The sequence below is a fragment of the Echiichthys vipera genome (assembly GCF_963691815.1).
Source record: "Echiichthys vipera genome assembly, chromosome: 20".
Lineage (NCBI taxonomy): Eukaryota > Metazoa > Chordata > Actinopteri > Perciformes > Trachinidae > Echiichthys > Echiichthys vipera.
This window is the reverse complement of record NC_139845.1, coordinates 16,280,138-16,302,706: the sequence shown is the minus strand read 5'-3', so window position 1 is coordinate 16,302,706 and position 22,569 is coordinate 16,280,138. Positions and strand designations below refer to the sequence as shown.

The window sequence follows — 22,569 nt, the reverse complement described above, 5'->3', positions numbered from 1 at the left end:
CAAAGGGATGTTTGCTTTGTCAATTGACATTTATTAGAATAATAAAAGCCATTACGTAACAACATGAAGTGAGATTTGTGGAATCTGCTGTCATTTAACCCACAAGATGTCCAGCTAACGCCTGCCTGTTGAATCACAGGAGTCCCTTTCCTGGGTCAACTGGCCATCTTTCATTCCCAACTAGCTTCCTTTAATAAACTCATGTAGCCACCAACATGGCTCACTGCACCATTGCCAGGTCTTTGAGCGCGTGGCTCCGGTGCTTCTTGGCTTTATATCCCGGCCGAAGGAACTCAATCTTCCTCTTCTTTGCTTCTATTTTGTTCCTGTGCTTCTTGAGTTTCTTCTTGGCTGCGATCTCTGGATTAGCCACCGCCTGGGAAAACAGGAGGCAGATGTAAATCGATTGCTAGGAATACAGTGGCTGCTTTTGTGTGTTTGTGTGTGGGCTCTGGTCATCATACCTGCATGGCTCGGTGTCGTTTGCGTGCCGCTCGTCTCTGTGAAAATTCCCTCTGGACAGCAGAGAAGGCCAGAGAGAATTTCTCCAGCCCCACATGTCTCTTCAGCAGCTCTATCAGCTCCTGTGCCAGGTTCTTCAGTGTGGGATCTGGACATAGAGTGTCAGTGCGGTTAGGTGTAGGGATCGACTGATATGGATTTTATTTTTTAGGGCGGAGGCCGATACTGATTTTTTTTTCATCAGCCTTAGCCGATGATCGATACGGACTGCCGATTGTTTTAGAGCCGATACTACTTATGCTCCCTCAATTTACATCATTAAAATTACAAATCAAAAAGAAAAAACTGCAAACTAAGCAGCCCGCAACGGGCGATACGATACACCTGAAAAACGCAAATCTCGTCCAATAATATCAGCCGTCCGTCTATCACTAGCTCAGTGCAATCACTAGCTCTTTTTGTAGTAACTCAATCACTGTTCTGCTATTTTCCCGTTTGACAAGTTGGACCCTTGACAAAGAGCATTTTTAAGCATTTTCAAACAGATTAGGAGCGGTTACCTTGGTCTGCATAGGTGCTGTCCAGCTCCCTGTACAGAGGAGTGATGATCGTGGTCAGATAGGGGCCCAGTCGCTCCTTTCCCAGGTCCATGGCTATTGCTCCCAGGAACTTAAACACACAGGTTCTCTGTGGGGGAGGGGAAAAAAATGTAATATTAGAATTTGAAATGCCAGTTTTGGGTTATGGTGTCATAAATAGTAGTAGAAAATGTACCCTTACAATAGAGTGCGGCAGGAATGAGTCTTAACCATGAAGCGTGTCAGCATTTTTGCACTTTTGGTTCCCACATCTCACGTTTTTTTTTTTAATGGGTTTTTAGTTAGAGGCCTTTAATAAGGTCTATGGTATACACAGACTTAAGAGATTTTAACATTTTGTTCTATGACATAAAATATATCAGTAAATGCCCCACTTGTGAATTTTGAAGCTTGTACATGTCTTAAAATAGGTGGTAGGTAACAAGTAGCTAAACGGGACTACAAACATCATCACGCTGGTCCAGTGAAATCAGCCAGAAGTGGGTGATGTAGTTCATTATATTAGCATTTATACTATAGCTATATAATGTTAGCTCTTTACTTCTGGAGATTGTATTTACATTTCAAAAATAGTAAAAGTGGTGTTTTCTTTGCTGAACAAAACGTGTAAGTAAAACTTTTGTTCACCACAGAGTTCATTTTCTGCAATAATCCAAAGGAAAAATCCAATTAGATTCTTGTTGGGAGATGCTAACTTCTGGGTCGGCCAACAAAAATACCTCATCCCTGCAGCACTCTACGGTTTACATTTTGGCACCCTGACATTAGACTAAAAGTCAAGACTCTTTAGTCACATTAACTCTTGGTTTTTAGGAATACCTTCAGAGGAACTTTGGGAGTGTACGCTGCCTCTCTCTTGGCCATCAGTGACAGCTTCTTTATCAACCACAGCAGGGAAGGAGGCCGATCATCCTTGTCATCCTCCTCCTCCTCCTCCTCTTCTTCTTCTTCTTCTTCTCCCTCCTCTTCCTTTCCCCTCCCCTTGTCATCTTCATCCTCTTCCTTTTCCCTCTGCTTGTCATCTCCGTTCTCCGTCTGCTGCTCTTCCTCTTTCACTTCTTCCTGCGTTGGAGTGACGTCACACTCGGGGGAGATGAGGTAGATCACCTTGCCGACAAACAGCAAGTTCTTGATCACCTGTGGGAGGATAAAATTTGATATGGGATTTGAATTTAGCTTTGACTGAAATGCGTTTCAGATACGGTGTGTTTTGGCGGTGTTTAGGCACCTGCTCTCCTGACGCCGTGTCTAGGAACTTGGACTGTAGCTGATGGCAGAAAGATAACGCCAACTCTCTCATCTAAAGGTCACAAAGAAGGCAAAAGAGAACATTTGTTCAAACGATGAGAGTAAGATTCAGAAATGAGATCACAGCTGGGAAAGCGAGTACTCACCTTCTTGTCCAGGCCGCTGGTGATGAAGGCTGTGGCTGGTGACTGCAGTGAAGCATCTCCTTCCTCTCCTCTCCAAACGGCGACCAGCTGCTCCGCCTGATGGGCTGCGAACAGCTGACCAAAAAGCTGCGAGGCGGTCAGCCACACCCAGCAGTGAGGGTACCGAAGGTGGGCTTCAATGTGACCTGCAGGAGAGCCAAAAATTGAGTGTATGTCTCTGTGTGTAAGTGTGTAAGCTCTCTGTAAGTTGATGTGTAAGTGAAACAGAGGTGGCATGTCGCTCCTTTACCCCAGATACGGCTGAGTGTGTCCTGAGGCTTGACAAGCTCCAACAGGCCGCAGTGTTGGCTCAGTTTGGTGACGAGCGTCAGAAAACTGAACAACAGCCTGTCTGCTCCTCTCTCATCCTGCTCTTCCTCGATCTGAAAGACACACAGTTAAGATGCTTCTTTTTCCTCAGGCTTCAAACTCGTAGCCAAAGATGATGTGAATGCATTGCCTCACATCTTCGTAGTTGTCAGGGTTTATCTCTTTCTCCAGCAGAGGCAGCAGGTCGTCCATGCGACGGGCAAACTTCTCCTCCTCCATCTCCACGAACAGACCGCAAATCTGTGCCCCGAGACGCCGCAGACTGGCCTGGGAAAGTTACAGGTTTAAATGAGATCTTATTGAAAATAATTTAAGACCTAACATCTCACATCTGTGTGTGTGTACCTTGTCTGCATTCATCCAGGTGTTGGTGAGGGAGAACAAAGTGTTCTGGTGATTCAAGTCCAGCTGGGCCAGCAGGGTCTTGATGGCCATGGCAGCCATTTTCTTACAGCGCGCAGAGTCATCGTTGACCACGACCAGAGCCAGCGGGGCGAAGAACAAGCCGCTGTGCTGCAACAGCAGGTTCTGAGCGGAAGAAATAAGCAATAATTTGATGCATTTATCTTGCAGTTGTTTGTATGATAATGCATCAAAGGTGAAAGGATGTGATACTGTCATATGCACGCAGTATTAACCAAATTTTCCAGGTTTTCTTGTACGTGTGGACTTGAGAGGAAATGTTCTGACCTGAGGGAACGTCTGGAAGATGTAGGCCAGCATCTCCAGCACAGACTCCCTGCCTGTGTCGTGCTCGTAGTGCAGCTGGGCCACCACAAAGTCAAGGTGATCTCTCAGCTTCCTCCCCAGCGGGTAGTCCAGCAGGTATTTTAGATAGATCTGCAAAACACAAAACATGAACACAGGATATTTTAAACATTACATCGTCTTTCAGTGTGTACAGCAGAGAGGAAAAACGCAGCTCGTCTTTTTTTAACGTACCTGTCGACAGTGGATCCTTATCATACCGTTACTGCCGGTGACGGACAGCTTGGCTACTTTCTTCATCAGCTGCTCCATCTCTGGAACAATAAGCTTCCTGGACAGTATTGCCTAGAGTAGACAGATAAACAGAACACATATAAACACAAAGCTCAGGGGGCGGTTTTTGTTTGCTAAAGCGTGAATTATATTGCCCATGTTTGATCATCAGATTCGCTTTGCACGTAAAAATCACAGCACCACAATCACTCGGTTCAACATCTGACTGGTTACTACCTTCAGCAGGCCGAAGGCGGTGGCCTGGCGAGACTGGTCGTAGATATCCTCCTCAGCGTATCCCAGCAGCACCTGCAGTTGTGTCTCGGAGATCTTGTTGCTTTTGACATTCTTCACCAGTATGGTAATGGCCTGAGAGACAAAACAGAATGAACTTCATAAATCAAATCGGCCGTTTTAATGGCATTTGCTGCCCGTCTCCTTCCCTTTAAAAAAAGCCTCATAATCATCAAAAAGCTGCCTGTTTATCTTCAGTTGTGTGCATGCGTGTGTATTTATTATTATTTGTTATACCTTGAAGCAGTTCTGCACGAGGTGGTAGTTCTCCCCGCGGGCGGCTCCGGCCTTGGAGTAATCCTTCAGTAGGACAAAGAGCTGCTTGGTCAGCAGGTCGGCGTTCTGCTCCACTGCTGGCAGAGGGAACTTCAACAGCCAAGTGAACGCCACCAGAGCCTCTGTGATCACCTGGGAAGGAGGGGAGACAGAGGAATTGGGTGGAGAATAGATGAGGTTATAATCTCCATTTTATTTATTTGAGAGATCAGGGTGACCTGCATGAACATTAAATGCTGGTACCTTGACGTGCATGGAGTCGAGGCAGTCGAGCAGCAGCAGCACGAAAGGATCCAGCATCTCAAGAGCCGACGCCTCGGACGAAGTCACTTTGGATTTCTTCAGACTCAGGTGGAGCAGCTGAGGGATAGAAGGACACGCATTGAAACCCCAATTAATTACTTTATTGAAACTTTATTGAAAGTTCAATTAAGAGTGTTTCAATTAGCACCTTGAGGCCGGCGTCCACCAGGATGTGCACATTGGTTCGGCTGCTGACCGGAGCTTTCCGACCCCCTCTCTTTGGAGTCGGAGGCAGGAGCAGGCAGCTAGGAGGAGGCAGTCTGGGGTCTGGGGGAGCCTTGGCTGAAGCTTTCTCTCTACAAATAAAAACACATATGCAGTGTCGTAGATGGAAGCATCAAAGATGATTGGTGTGAGCTTGTGTGTTTGTGTGTGTGTGTATGTGTACCTGTCTCTCTTGGTGAGCAGCGGCAGACTCTGGCTGACCAGGCCGTGGCATAGCAGTAGGATGTCCTGAGAGGTCATGCCCTCGTTGGCGAGCAGACCCAGGACCAGCCGCCGCAGCACGGCACTCACCCGGTTACACACCTTCAGGCTGGATGAATTCTCCAGGGTCTTGAAAATCAAATCCAATGCTTTATGTCACTCTTAGTTTAAATATATATTGAGTCTACTAAAGCCTGTTTTTATGTAACCCCCTCACCTCCTTCAGTGGTAATATTAACTTAGTGATGCTCTCTTTGCTGCAAAAGCGGGCCAGCAGCTCGTAGGAGTCCATGCTCTTGCTGTGCCGAGCCTCCATCAGCTTGGAGACGATCCCCTTCACCTCCTTCTCCTCGGCCACAGGACCGAACAGCTCGTTGTTGAAGATCTGACCGACAGGGAAGAAGGGAGGGGGGAGACGGGAGAGAAAGACGCGTACAAACGTAAAGCTTTAAACTGAATAATTGCTAAGTCATCTTTATTGGCCTGGAAGGTTTGTGCTGTGAAGCGTTCTTACGTCGATGAGCATGTTCATGCATGAGTCCAGATCGCCACTCTTCAGAGTCGGACTGAGCACCGACAACAGCTGGTATACTGTGAATGTCAGCACGTGGACCTGTGTAAGTTGGAGCGCAGAAAAACGTGGATGTTAGCATTTTTCAAAAGACGACGCTGACAAGCTTTCGAGTTTGCGCCCCCATGTATGAGCTCCTACCTGGTAGCCCTTGACCAGGAGCCCCTGCATCTCTTTGAGCAGGTACTGCAGGTACTTGCAGCCTAAAGTCTCGATAATCTTGACCAGGGTTCCTCTCGCCACGTCGCGGATCTCTTGGAAACGGTTCCTCAGCACCACGCACACCTTGATCAGGATCCTGGATGTCACACACAAATATGTATTGGTCCGATATATATAAGACATGATGTCAAACATACAATTTTATAAGAAAACAAAAGGCAGTAAAAATTCTGTAAAGTGTTGGTAAACAACACAAACACATCCATCATCCAGACAGCATACCCAGGTAGGTTGGCCTCCATAATGTGCGGAGGCAGAGTCTGCATCAGTTTGACCATGGCGAAGGCTATCGGTATCCTCGCCACCTCCTCATCCTTCACATCCTTCGACTTCACTGCCTTGTGCTCATCATCGCGCTTTATCTAGACGACACACACACACCTACTATTATACTGCTGTTTAGAGCATTCAGAACAGATTAAGACTGTGTGTGTGTGTGTGTGTGTGTGTGTGTGTGTACCTTTGCAGTGAGACACTTGTGCAGACGAGGCAGCACGCTGTTATTAACAGTCTGGTGGATGGAGCTGATCAGAGACTCCAGCTCCCCTTTGCTCTGCGGCAGCCCGCTGGCCACCGCAACAGGTTTAGGAGCTGCCGGCCCCTTGGCTTCGGCGGTGGCTGCTTCATTAGAGGTGACGTCCTTTTCTCCACGGGCGGCGTCTGTTTCCATGGGAACATCAGATGGAGTGGCCTTGCAGTCTATCTCCATTGCCTCCTCGTCATCGTCGCTTGCATCTGGGTCGTCAGCTGCAGCTTGCTCATCATCATCATTTGCTTCCACCGCTACACTCTCAGCTTAATAAAGATATGTTTATGGATGTTTTGTATCATTAATATTAAATTTATGAGACTTTGTATTTGTTTAAATTAGTCAGAGCTGTTTCAAACAAGCAGATTTTTAAATAAGATTAGTCACTCACCCTCTCTGGTCTTGGCAGCCTCCATTTCTCTGGTGAGGGTCTGATGGTCAAAATGGAAAGCCTCCAGGACTGTGACCAGCAAACTGGAGTTATACAACACAACGGAGAGACAGATAGGAGGAGGAGAGGGAGTCTTTTAACACATAGTTAACAAAATGCGTTAATAAATCATGTTAAAGTAAGTGTCATGAATTAAAATTTAAGAAGGTCCATCGACCTGACTGCCAGTTTCTGGTCGGCCTGCGCTGTCTGCAGGATGTGGACGAAATGTTTGAGGTAGTAGAGGTACTTGGACCAGGTCAGCCTGCGACACACTGCACCCACCACCTCCACCGATGCTGAGATCATGTTCTCATTCTGCAGTGTGTAAGGAGAGGAGCGTAAGACGCGCAAAAAAAACAAATTGTGTGTTTTCGCAAAGTTTTGAATGTACGTCCAAAGTCACCTTGAGCATCTTTTCATCTAGTAGGGCGGTCATGGCGTACGGCATGATGTAATTCTGGAGAGAACGCGGCGTCATCACCACCTGGCCCTCGGTCAGTTGCTTGGCCAACTTCCTCAGGGCGCGACCTCGACGGTGGATCTAAACCAAAAAGAAAAAAAGGATATGCGCACTTCTGTTTCTGTGTGTAAACTAAGATTCAATAAAGTCATACATTCGGGTTTTATTCTGAAGTCCGGTGAAGAGGTAGATAGCAACGAGCTTACCTGGATGTGCTTCATGTGCTCAAAGAAGTCTGACTCGAGGTCATGGTAGTTGGTGAGCTGTACCAGGTCTCTGAACTCTTTCTTGGTAGGGAAAGTCTTCACCAGGCAAGCCAATACGGTGGTGTATTCATGCTGTACACTCTGGTAGAGTGAGGGAAGAGACCACATTTTAAACATGCTTCATACTATTTCCAGAGAATAACTCTTGATTCAGCCGATGCGTTTGGAAATGTGTGTGTTCCTACGTCTGTCTTGCTGCAAAGCCCCTTGTGTACGGCGTCCAGGATAGTGTGTTGCACGATGTCCTTGTAGAGCTGTTCTCCGGCCCCGACTGCCGCCAGCTGGGTGATCACTGCAGACAGACACAAGGTGGCGTTGTCTCCCAGAGACATGTCACCAATCTGGAGGGGAGAAATGAATCAAAGCTGTTATAGTAATAAAGTAGTATTACTTTAGATCGGTCTATCCCCAAAGTTAGGACCGTGAATTCATGTATGTATTTTCGTTCGCTTTGGGAGACACCACATATCTGTATCATACATCTTCTTACCTCAAACGTGTGGAAGCAGTTGTGCATGATGGTGCTGATGTAGTCCAGGTCCAGAGTCTTCATGTCTTTGACTCGCCTGGTGGCCTCTTGGAAACCGGTCAGACGCACGTCAAAGTGGATCTCGTCCAAGTGTCGACTGTCGAACGCGTTAAGCTACAGGAGGATCGAAACGGATAGTGTGTTCTTACTGGTTGTGTTGACAGACACCAGAGATTAATGTCAGGAGGACTGATTATTCAAGAAAACATCTCTGATCTCCCTGGTAAATGTTAAAAATGCTCTTACCTTTGTTGCTAAATCGGTGATATACATGAGTGAAGGCTCCAGATCTGACAGAGTCTGAAAGCAGAGCAGCTCATTCAATCATTCAAGGTAAATCCAGACTTCATATCATTCATTCATATAGATTCTCATATATTTCTGATAAAAGTCTGACCATTCAGATTATTCAATCAGAATAAAATGATTTGCAGAGCTTCCTGCCTGTCATCCTTTGCTCCGTTTCACTTGTGCTGCTAATGCTGCGTTCCAGTGCCATGGGAAGTCCGAAGTTTCAGACCACAAACAAGGCAAAGTCCACTGAACTGCCTGTCAAAGTGGAACCTCCTACTAGCGGACTCGGGGCAGGTCGATCTACCCCGAATCTCCCCCATTGCACTCGAACGCAGTATTTCTCTCAGCGCATGTGTCGGAGCGTCAGAGGTCAGGCAGGGGAAAGAGGATGGGACTTTGGAGGGAATGGCTTTAAGACATGCAAGAAAGGTAAGAATCCCTCTGATACTTCTATTATTTGCACAAACATAAGTCTCAACCCCGCTTGAAAATCCAATAAAAATGAAAAGTGTCTTTTCGGTTACCATAACAACAGCAGCAAGTGATAACTAAAAATACACAGAGGCTAGTAGCATCATATATCACTCAGTACGTCATCCCTACAGCACTCTTTATGGATTCATGCACTCAGTGATCTATTACGTAGATCAGGCTGCTACCATGGGTGAGATTCCACCAGTTCATCACAGTGGGTCGCTGCACTTTACAAACATAATAGTTTTGTGAGGTCCTCTGCTGTACCTGGAAGACACTAGTGAGGGCCTGCCTGGGCAGCTTGTTGTGAATGATGGAGAAGAGTTTGCTGAGCGGCCGCAGGAAGGCGGAGGGCTGCACACACTGTCGCAGCAGGTTCTGCACTGTGGCCAGGGTGTCAATTTCAGTCTCCTGAAATAAACACACAGTCAGGTCATTCATGGGGAGCATGAAGATGAACAATCTATAACAAAGACCCTAAACAACATTTCTTTGTCCAGAGTTGAGCATCCCAGGCACAGATGTTTCTCTGGATGGCTGTAAATCCCCCCTCCTTCACTATTTCAAAACCAAAATCAATGACCCTAATGTTTACCATTTTGTATAAAATATTTGAATACTATCAAATCCATCACTCAAAATAAAGTCTTACTTGAGGATTGTGGCCTTTCTGGAGGTACGGAAGCAACAGACTGATGAGCACAGAGCTCTGCTCCTTGTCACTCACAAATCGACTGATCCTGACAGAGAAAGTGTCAAAAATAAAAACGTTAGTGTGACGAGACAACTGCATACAGCCTGTTTTTTAACAGATAAATCTTACATACAGTGTAAATAAAAATGAAAACACTAACTTGGAAAGGATGTTGAGCTCTTTGGCGACCTGTGCCCTGAACTTCTTTTTCTTGAGTCTGTCTGTGTTGCGTACGACTCCGCTGAGATACTGCAGCAGGGTGGATATGTGAGGCAGCAGCACTCTGGAACCCTGACTTAATGAGTCTGGAGAAGGTACAAAAACGTGCACATTTTTACTTTGTCCAGCAGCAACATTTAGCCTGACGATGGAGTTTGAAGAGAGAGATATCTATAGGATAAAATTAGGCTGCTAACCTGCAGTGACAAGAGCGCCCTCTTTAGGCTGCAGGAACACACAGCCGTTGACGCTCAGCTCTGTCTCGGCCTCTGAGGCAACAAAGTCTTCAGTGGTTGCTAGGGAGTCGGCAATGTCCATTACCATGGCGATGGTTGTTGGGAAAGCTTTCTTGGCAGAGAGGAGGGCAAAGACGTTAAGGAGGACATCGCATTCCGGCTGGTTTGGCTTCTGCTTGGCCAAGAGGGGGAAGTATCTGAGGCAGATAGAGAAAAAAAAAGACCTTAAACTCACTCTGGATGAAAGGTGCTATAAACTGGTAAAGACGCTCTGGTAGATAGATGAGATAGACGAGAGGAAGACTCTAACCTGGCATTTTTGCACCAAACATGGATGAGTTTCAGCAGAGGGGTGGGGGAGTAAGGGCTCTCTGTAGGGAGACGACACACCTGCACAAACAAAAAAAAAGCAAACCAGATTATATTGGCTTTTTTTTATGGACAAAACCCCATAAAAACACAAAAGTTGTTTGCAACACGGACCTGAGGCCAGACCACAGCCTCAAAGACAGCATCCAGCTCGTCTCCACTAAAGCTGTAGGAGTCGAAGTCGTCGAAAAAGCCCTGGATCCTCAGGATGCCGAGACGCCTCAGGTTCTTCAGAGGACTGATGCAACCTGCGCGCAGCTGCAGATCATAGAGGGAGAACTCAAAACTGAGAAAGCAGGACACTGAGGAAGTTTGTCTTGTGTTCTAACAAAGACTTTTTTTAATGTGTTTTGTGTGTTTTACACCTGTAATCTCATGTGGTACTGCAGTAAAACCAATTTTTTAACCTCCAAATATCTGTGATAAAGAGACTGATGTTAATATATGATAAATGTTTTCTTGTTTACCACACGTTTGTCGATTATTAGTAAAAGGGTTGTGGTCACAGAACTGGTTCTATTAATGACAAAACCGACATGTTTGCATTTTTAACTCTCACTTTTCCTGTGCTATTTTTAGATGACATAAAAAGCACAATGTTTGACAAGGTTCACTCATACTCTTCCTTAGGCTCACTATGGCATATTTCAACGTAAAAGTCAATTGCACACACTGCATGTTTAAGAGTATTTTTGGAGGCAAGAATACTTAAAAAACACAGTAATACAGCAAGTAATCATATCACTCCCACTTTCCTAATTACCTGGTCCCTGTTGTCCAGGACAGTGGACACAGAGGCGGTGACACACAGCAGGATCTGCAGCACCTTGGGCAGGTAGATGTGGATGAGGTGGCCCAGTTTTTGGATCACCACATTGATGATGTTGAGCAGGCTGTGCTGACGGCCCAGCGGCAGGACGGCGCCCACGTCCGTCTCAGCGACAGCCTTCTTCACTGCAGCCAGGCAGGAACCTGAGGACAGAGATTAACGAGGGGCATCTGTTGTTGAAATGCTGTCTTTACATCAGAGTCTTTGATCAGATTAAAATGTATTTTTAAAAATAATACAGAAATAAAGACAAATGCCCATTACAGGTTACCAGAGCGCACATTCATGTTTTTAATAAAAGAGATACAAAATTAACTTTTATGTTGATTAGGGTTGAAGCTCAAATAGAAAGCTAAAAATGTAGACTTAAACGGTGGCTTCAGAAAGTATTCAGAACAATTTCGACTGTGTCCTACCTTGGCTGTGATGAATGACGGGCTCCAGCAATAGGTCGATGAAAATTCCCAGCTCCTCAGCTTGGCAACCTGCCAGGAACCGCAGGATAATGGAGGACCGGGTGGCGGCGCTTGCCTTCCCCTGAAACTTACTGCCTGCTTTACTGCGCAGACGGCCGAACAGGATCCTGTGTCATAAACAGCAAACACACGGCTGGTGACTGAGACATCGAATCAAAGTATTAGCTACTTCTGGTGAAGCTGTGCTACATCGAGGGCTTCATACAGGCTGGGTCCACACAAACCCCCGGATGAACGAAACACAGAACTAGTATTATATTAACAAAAAGTCAACAGCGGAGGTGTGGGAGACAGACTGGCTGGGGACAGAGATTCTGTAAAAGCACATTGCTCTTGTTTAAAAGCCTGCCGGTGCTGCTCTCAGGCAGATGAAAAGCAGTTTAGCTATGAACTGTCTTATTAGCTAACATGTAACCCATGTGTGTTGTTTTAAAGTTCCAATAAAATAAAGAATCCCATTTTGAGCAGTAAATGGATCAAGGAATGGTTTGACATATTGGGAAATGTACTTATTTACTTAAGATAAATAGCTTTCTCCTGTCTGCCTGTTAAATATGAAGCTACAGGTCAGGAGACATTAGCTTAGCTTAGCATAAAGGCTTTAAACAAAGAAACATAGTTCTGAAGTGTTGGTAGGCCTTTTTCCTAAACTTTGGACAATTAGGCCAATTGTTTCCCGTTGCTTTCAGTCTTCATACTATGCTAAGCTAACCAGCGGTAGTCTGGTTAAGCTCACTGCCGTCTTGACATTTTGTACAGAAACAAAAGAGCTATAAGGTGTTAATTAGTTAGCTTTACAGGTACTGGCTAGTGGACTTTGCTACCTTTGGACCAGGCTAGCTGTTTCCACCTGTTTCCAGTCTTCATGCTAAGCTAAGCTAACTGTACAGACATGAGATGTCAATTATATCAAATTCATCAAAATGTTTAATTATTCCTTTGAGGCAACAAAAGCAAATACTCTAGAGCACACACACACCTCATGAGCAGTGGGATGAGTCTGGCTCTGTGTGAAGCATCCACCACTCCTGTCTCCTCAGAAATGTTGAAATGGACAATTTCCTCTTTGAAGTGTTTGTCGTCCAGTAGCCTCTCAAGATTCTCCCTGTACACACGCACACACACACACACACACACACAAACACACGTGTCAAAACACAAAAAAAGTCCCCATAATCTATTTTCATAATGATACTACATGTGTATTTGATAACCACTTTAATAAGGGGTGGATTGATGAACAGAATACCAAAATTATCTGTTCACTGCTGTCTGTCACTCTCCTGAAACCAGGTCAGTATGGCAGCCTGATCCCGAACAAAGAGCCACACACTCCGTAATGCTAAACCTCCTCAGAAATACACATCTGTCCTCGAGTAGGCTGGAGGTACAGTAAAGGGATAGCTTGATAACAGGCAATAAGAGGGCGCGATCTGGAAGTTAACATTCCTCCCCCTGTAACCGTAGAGGGTTGGAGGATGAGAGCTCTGATTCCTATCAAAGATGCTCACAATGACCTCATTGAGGAAAATAAAGAATGGGAGATTTTTGCTTCAAGAAGTATTACTCTATATTTGCTTTCCAGTCCACCTCTTCAGGGCATTTGCTTACTTATATGGTACAATGTTGGAGTCTTTGTACGTGAGAAGACATTCCAGTGCCACCCGCTGGATCTGCTGGTCCTGATGGCAGAGCAACTGAAAACAGAGAGAAATATATCGTACTGGTTTGTCTTATATACTCAATATTATTATTATATGACATCAGAAGAGGGCGTCCAAAACTCTGTTCAAACAGTTTAATTTTCACAGAAAAAATGTGATATTGAGGTCCCAGCTGTAATGTTGGTATTGCTTTGAGACAAAGTGTGTGTGTGTGTGTGTGTGTGTGTGTGTGTGTGTGTGTGTGTGTGTGTGTGTGTGTGTGTGTGTGTGTGTGTGTGATGTTTTAAGGATTACCTGGTTATAGAGCTCACTGAGGCTGCTCTCTAGGTAGAGAGAGCGAGGGTCTGCAAATTTGGCGAACACCTTCAGATGGGCAATAAGCTGTCTGGAAGAGAAAAAAAGACCCACACAGAATTCAGTTATACTTGCAGACTATGTAACACCAAGACTCCGCCTGTAACCGTAGGGGGTCGGAGGACTGGTCATGAAGAAAAAAAAACAAACAAATATGTATAATGTTTTGGTCCTGGTATCAAACCTAAGCACGTTTGCTGTATTGAAGAATGTCATAGTATAGTATTAAAGCTGGTATCAAAAGTCTGGTCAGAAAATCTTTTTTTTTCTACTTTGTTTGATCTGATCTTACTTGGCGGCCGCTCTCTTAGGAGGAGCCGTCCTCTGTTGTTTGCCTCCCCCCGCTGCCTCCTCTTGCTCCTCTTCCTCTCTCTCCTCCTCTTCCTCCACGGCCATCCCGGACTCCTCTGGGGCAGCCTCATTCACCTTCCTCAAGTCCTGAGTGGGAGCCACCAGCAGGTCGGAGGTGAAAAACTCATTCCTGACGATGACATAAGACATCAAGGGTAGATACTTGCGCTCTGAAGGCCCGGGTCATACTGTAGTAAAATATTGGAAACTGATCAACACTGACTTGATAAACCGGAGCAGCAGAGGGCTCAGGTCCCGGTTGCGCGGCTCCACTCTGTCGGGAAACTGGGTCATGCAGCGCCACATCAGGCTGCGGAAGTTGGGGAAGTCTGTCCTCTCTTTGGGGTTGCAGGTCAACCTGAGCTGCTCTAGGAACAGCACCCCCACGTCCCCACTTTCAATGACGTCACAGCCTGGCTCTCCCTGAAGATCCACCTCTTCCTCTTCATCATCCTCGCCGCTCTCCTGCAATTCTTTTTCTATTACAGACAGAGAGGAAGATCTACTTTTGCCACATTTCCTTTGCATATTTCCCTGAGTACGATACAATTGCTACTAAATAAATCTTCTGTGACCGCAATGTGTTGATGTTTTAGCAGAAGCACCACACCTGTGGGTCCAAACCTGCCAAGCCTGACATTGAACAAAGAATAAACAACATGATGCACCAGAATCCTGCAGCACAGCAGGCAGCCTTACCAGCCAACCCCGCTACCATCTCCAGATGTTCATGGTAGACCCTCCAGAAGTCCTTATTGTCCATCCCTCTGGCATGGCTCCTGTGAGGAAGAAAGAGAAACAAAGAGTCTGTTAGCATTGTTAGCATTCCTCATTCAAAATCAATATGTGCAAAGGGACCGCAAAATGCCAAAATCTATGGTGCTGTACAGGTTGAGAGATGTTCACCTTATATGAAAAGTGCACGGCTGAAAAAAGTAAATGACTCAATGAATTAAGGCATCAGAAGTGTGTAGATCTCTTCTGAACTATATTGGCAGGATCCTTCTGTACTTACACAAGAAGTTCAATGACGGCGTCCCACAGTGGCCTGAAATTGACGAACAGCATTGCGATGAGGTAACGCAGAGGCACCTGAAAATGGAAAATGAGCAGAGGCAGGACGTGTTTATGTTGAAAATCTCATATAAGAAATCCTGTCAAAAGGAAAAAATGATTAATATCATGCTGTTCTTTGATTTGGATCTGCGTCTACATCTCCATTTGAATAAGATCACAGCGTTGCCATTCCCAGAAACAAGAATTGCCGCCTTGTGGTTGTATGCCTACGTCAACCAGCCAAGTCGCAGTTTACATTCAAATTGTCCAGACTTACATAATGTGTGAAGTTTGAAGGAACTTACAGGGTTCCTACATCTTTTCCAAAGTCAAATTTCAAGCATTTCAAGGTGCGTTTTCATGTGTTTTCCTACTAACTACATATTTGTATACAGTACTAGCAGTATACTTAATAATAATAATAATAATAATAATAATAATTGCACTTAACATAACAAGAGTGTGCCCTCTGTACCTGCTTGAAGCTGCCGGACAGCCCCTGAGGCAGACTGCGCTGCACCAGGTCGTGTCTCAGCTTCCGTAGGTGAAGCAGCTTGTCTCTGTAGTCCTGCACCGAGGCGGGCACCAGCTCAGCCTGCAGGCACACAGCGTACACCGGCTGCACATCCACATTCTCCTCACCCTGAAAAGAGGGGCAGACACTTGCACGATTAAACACATGAGCTTGTTGTTTGCGATATTTGATCAGGAGTTTCATGAGGATCTGGACTGACGGTCGTACCTCGGCCTGTGGAGGGAGCTCTGCCTCAAACTGAGAGAGAATCCTCAGAGTCAGCAGGCGGATCTGAGAGAGAAAGCAATAGACTGGTGAAATTTGTGGTACATAATATCAACATATTCTTCATAGTAGTTCTTGGATAGGTAGAAATGCAGCTTGAAAGAAAGATGCAAACTCTGTGTTTAAGTTATCTGCTGCTGCTGTGACTGCAGACATACCTTGGAGATGTTGGAGGAGAGGTTCGCGTGCAGTATCAGATGGAGCTCCAGCAGCGCGTTGTGGGAAAGGTGTTCGGAAACGCCACTGAGCGACAGGCGGGTGTAGTACAGGTCTCCTAGCAGCAGAGCAGACAGGTCTGTGGGAAACTTCCTGTAAACCATAATGAACACGGTGATTATGAGTTAAACCCTGGAAGTGAGAAAGCTCTTTAGACTCTTTTTAAATAGACACAAGCAATAGAAGTGTTTTTATATCAGTAAGTAGTTGGTTTTCTTTCTATTTATGCGATCATTACCAATCTGTCGCGAAATACACAACATATAAATCATTAACACACGTGCAGTACTTGCCGTAGGATTGAGTTGATCTTGTCCACAGTGACCAGTGAGAGAAGCTGGGCAGAGCCGTCCAGAGTGAGGAGGCAGCTCAGGGCCTGTCTGGCTACAAACAGACCAGCTGCAGGGTGGAGAGGTGGAGGAAGTGGTAACGAGAACAGAAGGGCTTCAGTCAGTCTCGAGAACAGCAAATCTTCATGCACAATTCAAAATCTGGGCTCTGTTTTCACACTGGTTGGGTAGACTCCAGAGGGAGACAGATTTATGGGGGCTTCATGAGGAATTCAGACCCTCCTCCATTTCAATTGCTGTTGATCATCATATAACCTTCACCCAACTTAAATACATGCATTTGATGGTGAAAGTTTTCATATAATAATAAGAAACTAAGAAAACAATATAATGATTAATATCATTTTAATGCTTTGTCTGTCGAGTTTAAATAATGGAGCTGCCTTTGATCATTATCATTATAGATTAAACATCATCATTTAGCCAAAAAGTAGTTTGGAAAGCTGTAACTGGCAATTATGGGATATTTCTGTGTGCTAAGAGCTAATCAACTGATGAGATTAATCAATTGTCATGGGGTCACAGATATATTTCTGTTGATTTACTAGCCTACTCTTTTAAACCCTTATACGTACGTCACAATCATTTTATATGTGATGAACAGTTGCTATTTTCATACACTGTATTAAAAAGAAAACACAAAATCACAAACCGTTTCCCAGTTTCTCTGTCTCGATCTCGCACAGGAGGTAGTTTAAGAAAGCAGTCACGGCTGGAACCACACTAGCTGGAGCAATGGGCCTGTAAAATGAAAATAAAAACGAAAAAAAACGTGACTACATTAGATCAGTCAAGACCCCTGCTGTAAAATCAGATTAGATTTCGCTGACTTTCCATTTCAAAAATCAAATTTGCTCTTCCCCCAACTTCCCGGACCTTCCCTTTCTGGAATGCATGTCTCAAAAAAGAAACTCTGTGTGTGATACCTGAGGTGTGGCAGAAGCACCAGGGCAGACCATGGCAGTGACAGGTCGGTGATGGACTGGTTCGGCTCCTCAGGAAGTTGGATGAGCGACAGCACCAGGTCTGGCAGAGCAGGCTGCTGTGATGAAATGCTGGTCTGACCTTCCTCCTTACTGAAAAACAAGAAAAACACATTTACCTCCCAGAAAATAATACATTAAAATGTAAACACAAGAGGGGATAAAGGATAACTGCATTAATCAGACAACCAAAGAACTACTCGGGCCGCTTTTAAGTGTAAACATATGATGTTTGCTACAGTATCTCACCCTGAGGTCTGTCCGGTGAAGAGCAGTGGGTAGGTCTCAAAGGCCATGGAGCCGTCTGTCGGGGGTGGGGCTTTGGCGAGGATCAGACTCACCAGTGCATCCAGGCCGCAGTGGCGAGACAGGGGATCGCCGCAGCTGAACAACCCGGCGGTGAAGCGCAACAGGCTGGGCAGGAAGAGCTGGAAGAAGAGAAAGGTTACAATCGTGGATCTGTAGTGGGAAAAGCGAACCGAAACAGAGGAGAATACTCTAGTCTGGTGGCAACTCACCTGTTCAAACTGTTTCATGGTGAACATCTCCTTGGTGAACTCCAGAATCAGATCTTGCCCCATTGTGCTGTCAAAAACCTTGCAAAGAAGACAGAAAGTCAGAGGGGAGCATGCACACGCACAAACCTTTCCTCACGTGTACATTGTCTTACCGACACCCTGCACATGTGTAAAACTCTCAAACATATATATGCAATCTCGTTCTTCCCCCCCAACCCCCATTTAGCACAGGCACGCACCTTTTGAACCATCTCCTGGATGAGTGCTTTGGGCAGGGTGACGTTCTCCCCGAGGAGCAGAGAGGAAGTGATCTGGAGGAGCAGACGGTAACAAGAGGCCGACAGAGACGAGCACTGAATCAGCTGCAACACCGCCTGTGGGCATGAGAGAAGAAGATGATGAACACATACAGTAAAAAGACGCCTTTAAAAAAAATAATAAAGTCGCACAAGTCAGCGTTCTCCTTTTACCTGGCAGACGGCCTCCGGCTTTGTGATCTTGGCTCCGTCCTTGTGGGACGCCAGGGTGTGGAGAATGAACAGCAGCCTCTCCAGCTGCTGTGTTGCCTCTTCTCTTTTCGCCTCCATAACACCCAGGACCTCCACCACACTGACCTGCATGTGAAGACAAGACACCATCGGACACAAGGCGGGGGAAAGTAACAAAAAAAATCCTTGGAGGATGGAGAAAAGATGGATCACAGATGATGATACATCGTTATCAAATGCTCTGACTGAAAGTAAAAACATCTCGCCCACCTGTAAGGACTCCCACAAAACCAGGAAGTGTTCTCTCTCGACGTGATTGGCCGCAGCCTGGGCCATGTGATCCAGAGCGTCCCTGACAGTGTCCCATGGCAGAGAGACTCCCGGGTTAGTTGAGGGTCCGAGCTTACGCAAAGCTACAGGGAAAGCCTGGAGAGACAGGGTGAAGAGAAACAGAGCGTTCACGTGTCTATTATTACACAGCTTTGTTCCGTCCTCAGTTCAGTGACATTCACACATTATTACAAGGTTTTACATTTCTTAGCAACAGACTTCAATGTCATTAACTCTACATAACAGTGTTGTGCTGGACAACTCTGTTCCGCTTCCTTGGAAAATAAAACTCACATTTGCAGCGCAGGAGTGAAACATGTTTTGGACTCCTTTGCACATTTCAAACAGCAGCTGGCCCGCTCCCTCCGCCTTGTCGGGGTGCTGCTGCAGATCTGAGAACACATGACTCAGCAGGGCGTCAAGATCTGGAACCTGTGAGACACAATGAGACATCACTGAAAAAAACACAACGCAAGTCACAGCGCAAGTGAAGCAGAGCGACGGATGACAGGCAGGAAGCTCGGCAAATCATTTTATTCAAACTGAATAATTGGTCAGACTTTTATCAGAAATATAAGAGAATTGAGTTTTAACACCTGGTGGATTTATTTTACTTTTTAGTGTGCCATACACTTATTAGGAGCATTTTAAGATTATAAATTCTGTATATTTTCCCCTTATAAGAATCAGTATTGGCCTCAAAAATATCCCTCATCAGTCAGGCCCTACTGTTCACCTGCAGATAACTCACCTTTCTCATCAGAAAAGAGAAGCTCTCTGCTGCGAACTTGCGGATGTGCTCTTTCTTGTGCTCCAACAGTGTGCTGTATAAACTGCGGGGTGAAAACAGGTATTAACATCTCACCAACCGCTCCAAGAGCACATCAATAAATGGGTGAGTGCTACAAAAGAGACACACAGGTTCACCTGTGAAAACATCCACAGTCTGACTTGTTTTATTTCTCACCTGTAGATGTTGGTCATGTCCTTCACCATGAGTCGCCACAGGTACTTGTAGAGGTAGGAGAGACAGGTGAAAGCCCACTCCAGGACCTCTGTGTCCTTGGTGTCCAGCAGTGAGGTGATCAGAATGAAGAAGTCTGGGAAATGGGGGTAAAAATCGGTCTGCAGGTCTCTGGCCAGCTGCACCACCAGGCTGGAGGAAGGAGAAGGAAAGACGCAGTTAGTACATCACCTAATAATACAACCATTTAACTCATCTGGTACACACAAGACAACTTACTCCAGCAGCGGCTGGTAGGCCAGACTGTTTTTGACAGCCAGGTGCGTTTTCAGACTCTCCACGATAGACTTCTGATGGAAAACCAGCAGGTTGAATGACTGGCTCTGGCTGGAAACCTCTTTTGAAAATGTAGCTGTGGAGGAAAGGCATTCATTTTACATTGGCTACATACACACAGCACCTGCCCTCAGGTTTAGCAGCAGATCAGTTAAGATCTTTGTTCCTACAGGTGATGATATAGCTAATTATGTATTATATTTTATACATACTGAAATGCTCTGTCAAATTGAGGTCTCTCCATTTTGTCAGTCCTTCAGAGAAATAGGTTTCAACTTCCTGCGTAAGAAGCAAACAAGTCATTACCAATCAGGTGCAAACCACACCACTGTGTAAAAGAGAAAAAGCATAGTCATGTTGCCAAAATACAAACCTCTGCATAAGATCCAGTCCTGTCAATCCGATGGATGACATCAATGTTGACATTGGCAAGTCTTTCAGCAAAAGTGAGAAACTGAAAAACACAAGTCAGAAGGGTTTTTCAAACTGCTAGAGTTGGGTGACAACCACATTTAACAATAATGTAGTAATGACACTATATTAAGGATTTCAGGTGAAATGCCATAACTTATTGAAGTGTGCTAACTGATTAAAATGAACAGCAGACGCCTATTTTAGCTTAGCCACAACTTCAGTAACATAAAATGTGGGTTTAACTAACTACAAGTGATGTATGTCCACTACACCCCTGCGTCTCTGTTAGCATCATGCTGCAGTAAGTTTGGGCACTCACCCTGAAGGTGTTCTCAGATTTGTGATACGACGACTTGGATTTAATCTTCATCTTTGTCTCGTTGCTCTATGCGTGATTAATTGTATTCCAAATGTCGTCGTGAGATATAAATAATTCATCAAAGCTTCAATTTGTTTTCTTCTTTGCTACAACTGTTTACACACACGCCGACTACAGGGCGCAGCCATGTCCAACAGTGCATTGTGGGGTTTTCTTTTCCTCCGCGTGGTGGGCGAAGAGAAGCGAAGAGAAGCGAAGAAGCGAGAGAAATCCTGCCTTCACTTCCGCCTTCGTTTGAAGCTTCCCGCCCTCCCTCCAACTTCGTTTACATATTACTCTCGTATTTAAATAACCATGGACCATGTAAATACGCGTCTTTTTTTAATTGAACAAACAAAACTTGTAATTTTAACCAAACAAATTAGGTTAAATCCTTGTGTGTGTTCATGAATGTGTTCCAATTTGTGTATTTATTTGTTTGTATTTGTTTATATGTTTGTATTTATTTATTTATTTAATTTGAACGTCTTTGACAAGTGAATATACATTTAAAAACCCGTTAATGAAAAACAAACAATGATTGTGTTGGCATTATACAGCTACAGTATATATTTTATGAACCCTTGGCAACGCACTAATGGTAGAATAATGAATCGTGTTCATATCATTAGCCTGTATTGCTAGTCTGGTTTACTGGATGTGCAGTGCTGGGATAAAGGCTGACATCCGGCGTGCTCGCGAGACTATTATTTTGCTGTGATCTATTCTGTATCTTCTCTATGTGAGTGACGTGGTCTATCATATGCTACATTTTTTATTATTATTATTATTATTATTATTATTATTATTATTATTATTATTATTATTATTATTATTATTCGAATAGCCATAATATAAGACATCAAAATTACTAACAGTAACAATTTTTCACCTGCACTGAAATGCATTTTCACCCACCTGGGATTTTGGTCTCTCAAATATTACACAAAATGATAGTGTTTATTTGCAACTGTCCATGGTAATCATTATTCAATGATCATTTAATGATAACATATGTACAATGTACTTGTGTGTCCCTAGGTTAAAGGTTCATTTTTATTTATAATTTTTTTTTTTTTCATTCACATCATGCGGATTAGGACAATGGATTAATCAGTTTGAGTCATTTTTTCAAGAAAAATAAGTACAAATTCTCTGATTCCAGATTCTCTGATTCTTAAATGCTAATATTTTCTAGTTTCTTTCCTCCTCTATGACAATAAACTGAATATATTTACGTAGTGGACAAAACAAGACAGTTGAGGACGTCATCTTTGGGCTTTGGTAACCAGACATTTTTTTCATCATTCCTGATATTTTATAGGCCGAACAACTAAACGTTTAATCAAGAAAAATAATCAACAAATCAGTGGATAATGAAAATAATTGTTAGTTACAGCTCTACTATGGTGGGAACAAAAATGTGATGCTCATAAGTAGGTAGTAGTAACTGGATGGCAGCAAACCCAGGTTAGCCCCTTGGAAAGTTCCAGGAGAGAGAGACATTTTCAGAAGAGTTAGGCAAGGAACAAGTAACAAATCATTGGTAAACATACAGTATACTTAAACAAAAAAAAAATGTTATCGACTATGTGTACTGATGAAAATATGCGGAGTCTGTTCAAGTTTAATTAGTTTCAGGCCATGATTACTGCATGTCCTAGGTCAGTTGACCCAGCAAAA

General features: G+C 44.5%; 1 protein-coding gene across 1 annotated transcript; it reads right to left on the bottom strand.

The window, feature by feature from the left end:
• Positions 1-136: 136 nt before the first annotated feature.
• utp20 (UTP20 small subunit processome component) lies at positions 137-20,898 on the bottom strand (the record flags this gene model as incomplete). Its single annotated transcript, XM_083935211.1, has 61 exons — positions 137-376; positions 465-610; positions 1,023-1,149; positions 1,881-2,198; positions 2,290-2,361; positions 2,456-2,640; positions 2,745-2,877; positions 2,960-3,091; positions 3,170-3,352; positions 3,515-3,664; positions 3,767-3,877; positions 4,043-4,174; positions 4,337-4,507; positions 4,619-4,735; positions 4,827-4,974; positions 5,067-5,233; positions 5,322-5,489; positions 5,619-5,717; positions 5,817-5,973; positions 6,120-6,259; positions 6,358-6,692; positions 6,818-6,900; positions 7,035-7,174; positions 7,263-7,400; positions 7,526-7,666; positions 7,771-7,926; positions 8,076-8,228; positions 8,361-8,414; positions 9,150-9,293; positions 9,535-9,622; positions 9,737-9,881; positions 9,993-10,228; positions 10,342-10,421; positions 10,515-10,658; positions 11,164-11,372; positions 11,646-11,812; positions 12,685-12,810; positions 13,317-13,402; positions 13,664-13,754; positions 14,016-14,204; positions 14,298-14,553; positions 14,774-14,853; positions 15,090-15,166; positions 15,606-15,773; positions 15,873-15,935; positions 16,088-16,234; positions 16,435-16,544; positions 17,148-17,236; positions 17,422-17,571; positions 17,728-17,906; positions 17,997-18,074; positions 18,236-18,370; positions 18,467-18,610; positions 18,755-18,910; positions 19,109-19,246; positions 19,566-19,647; positions 19,782-19,970; positions 20,058-20,190; positions 20,327-20,393; positions 20,488-20,568; positions 20,848-20,898. The coding sequence occupies 61 exons, from the start codon at positions 20,896-20,898 to the stop codon at positions 221-223; spliced, it is 8,490 nt and encodes a 2,829-aa protein (XP_083791337.1). The 3' UTR covers positions 137-220.
• Between the last annotated feature and the right edge of the window lie 1,671 nt (positions 20,899-22,569).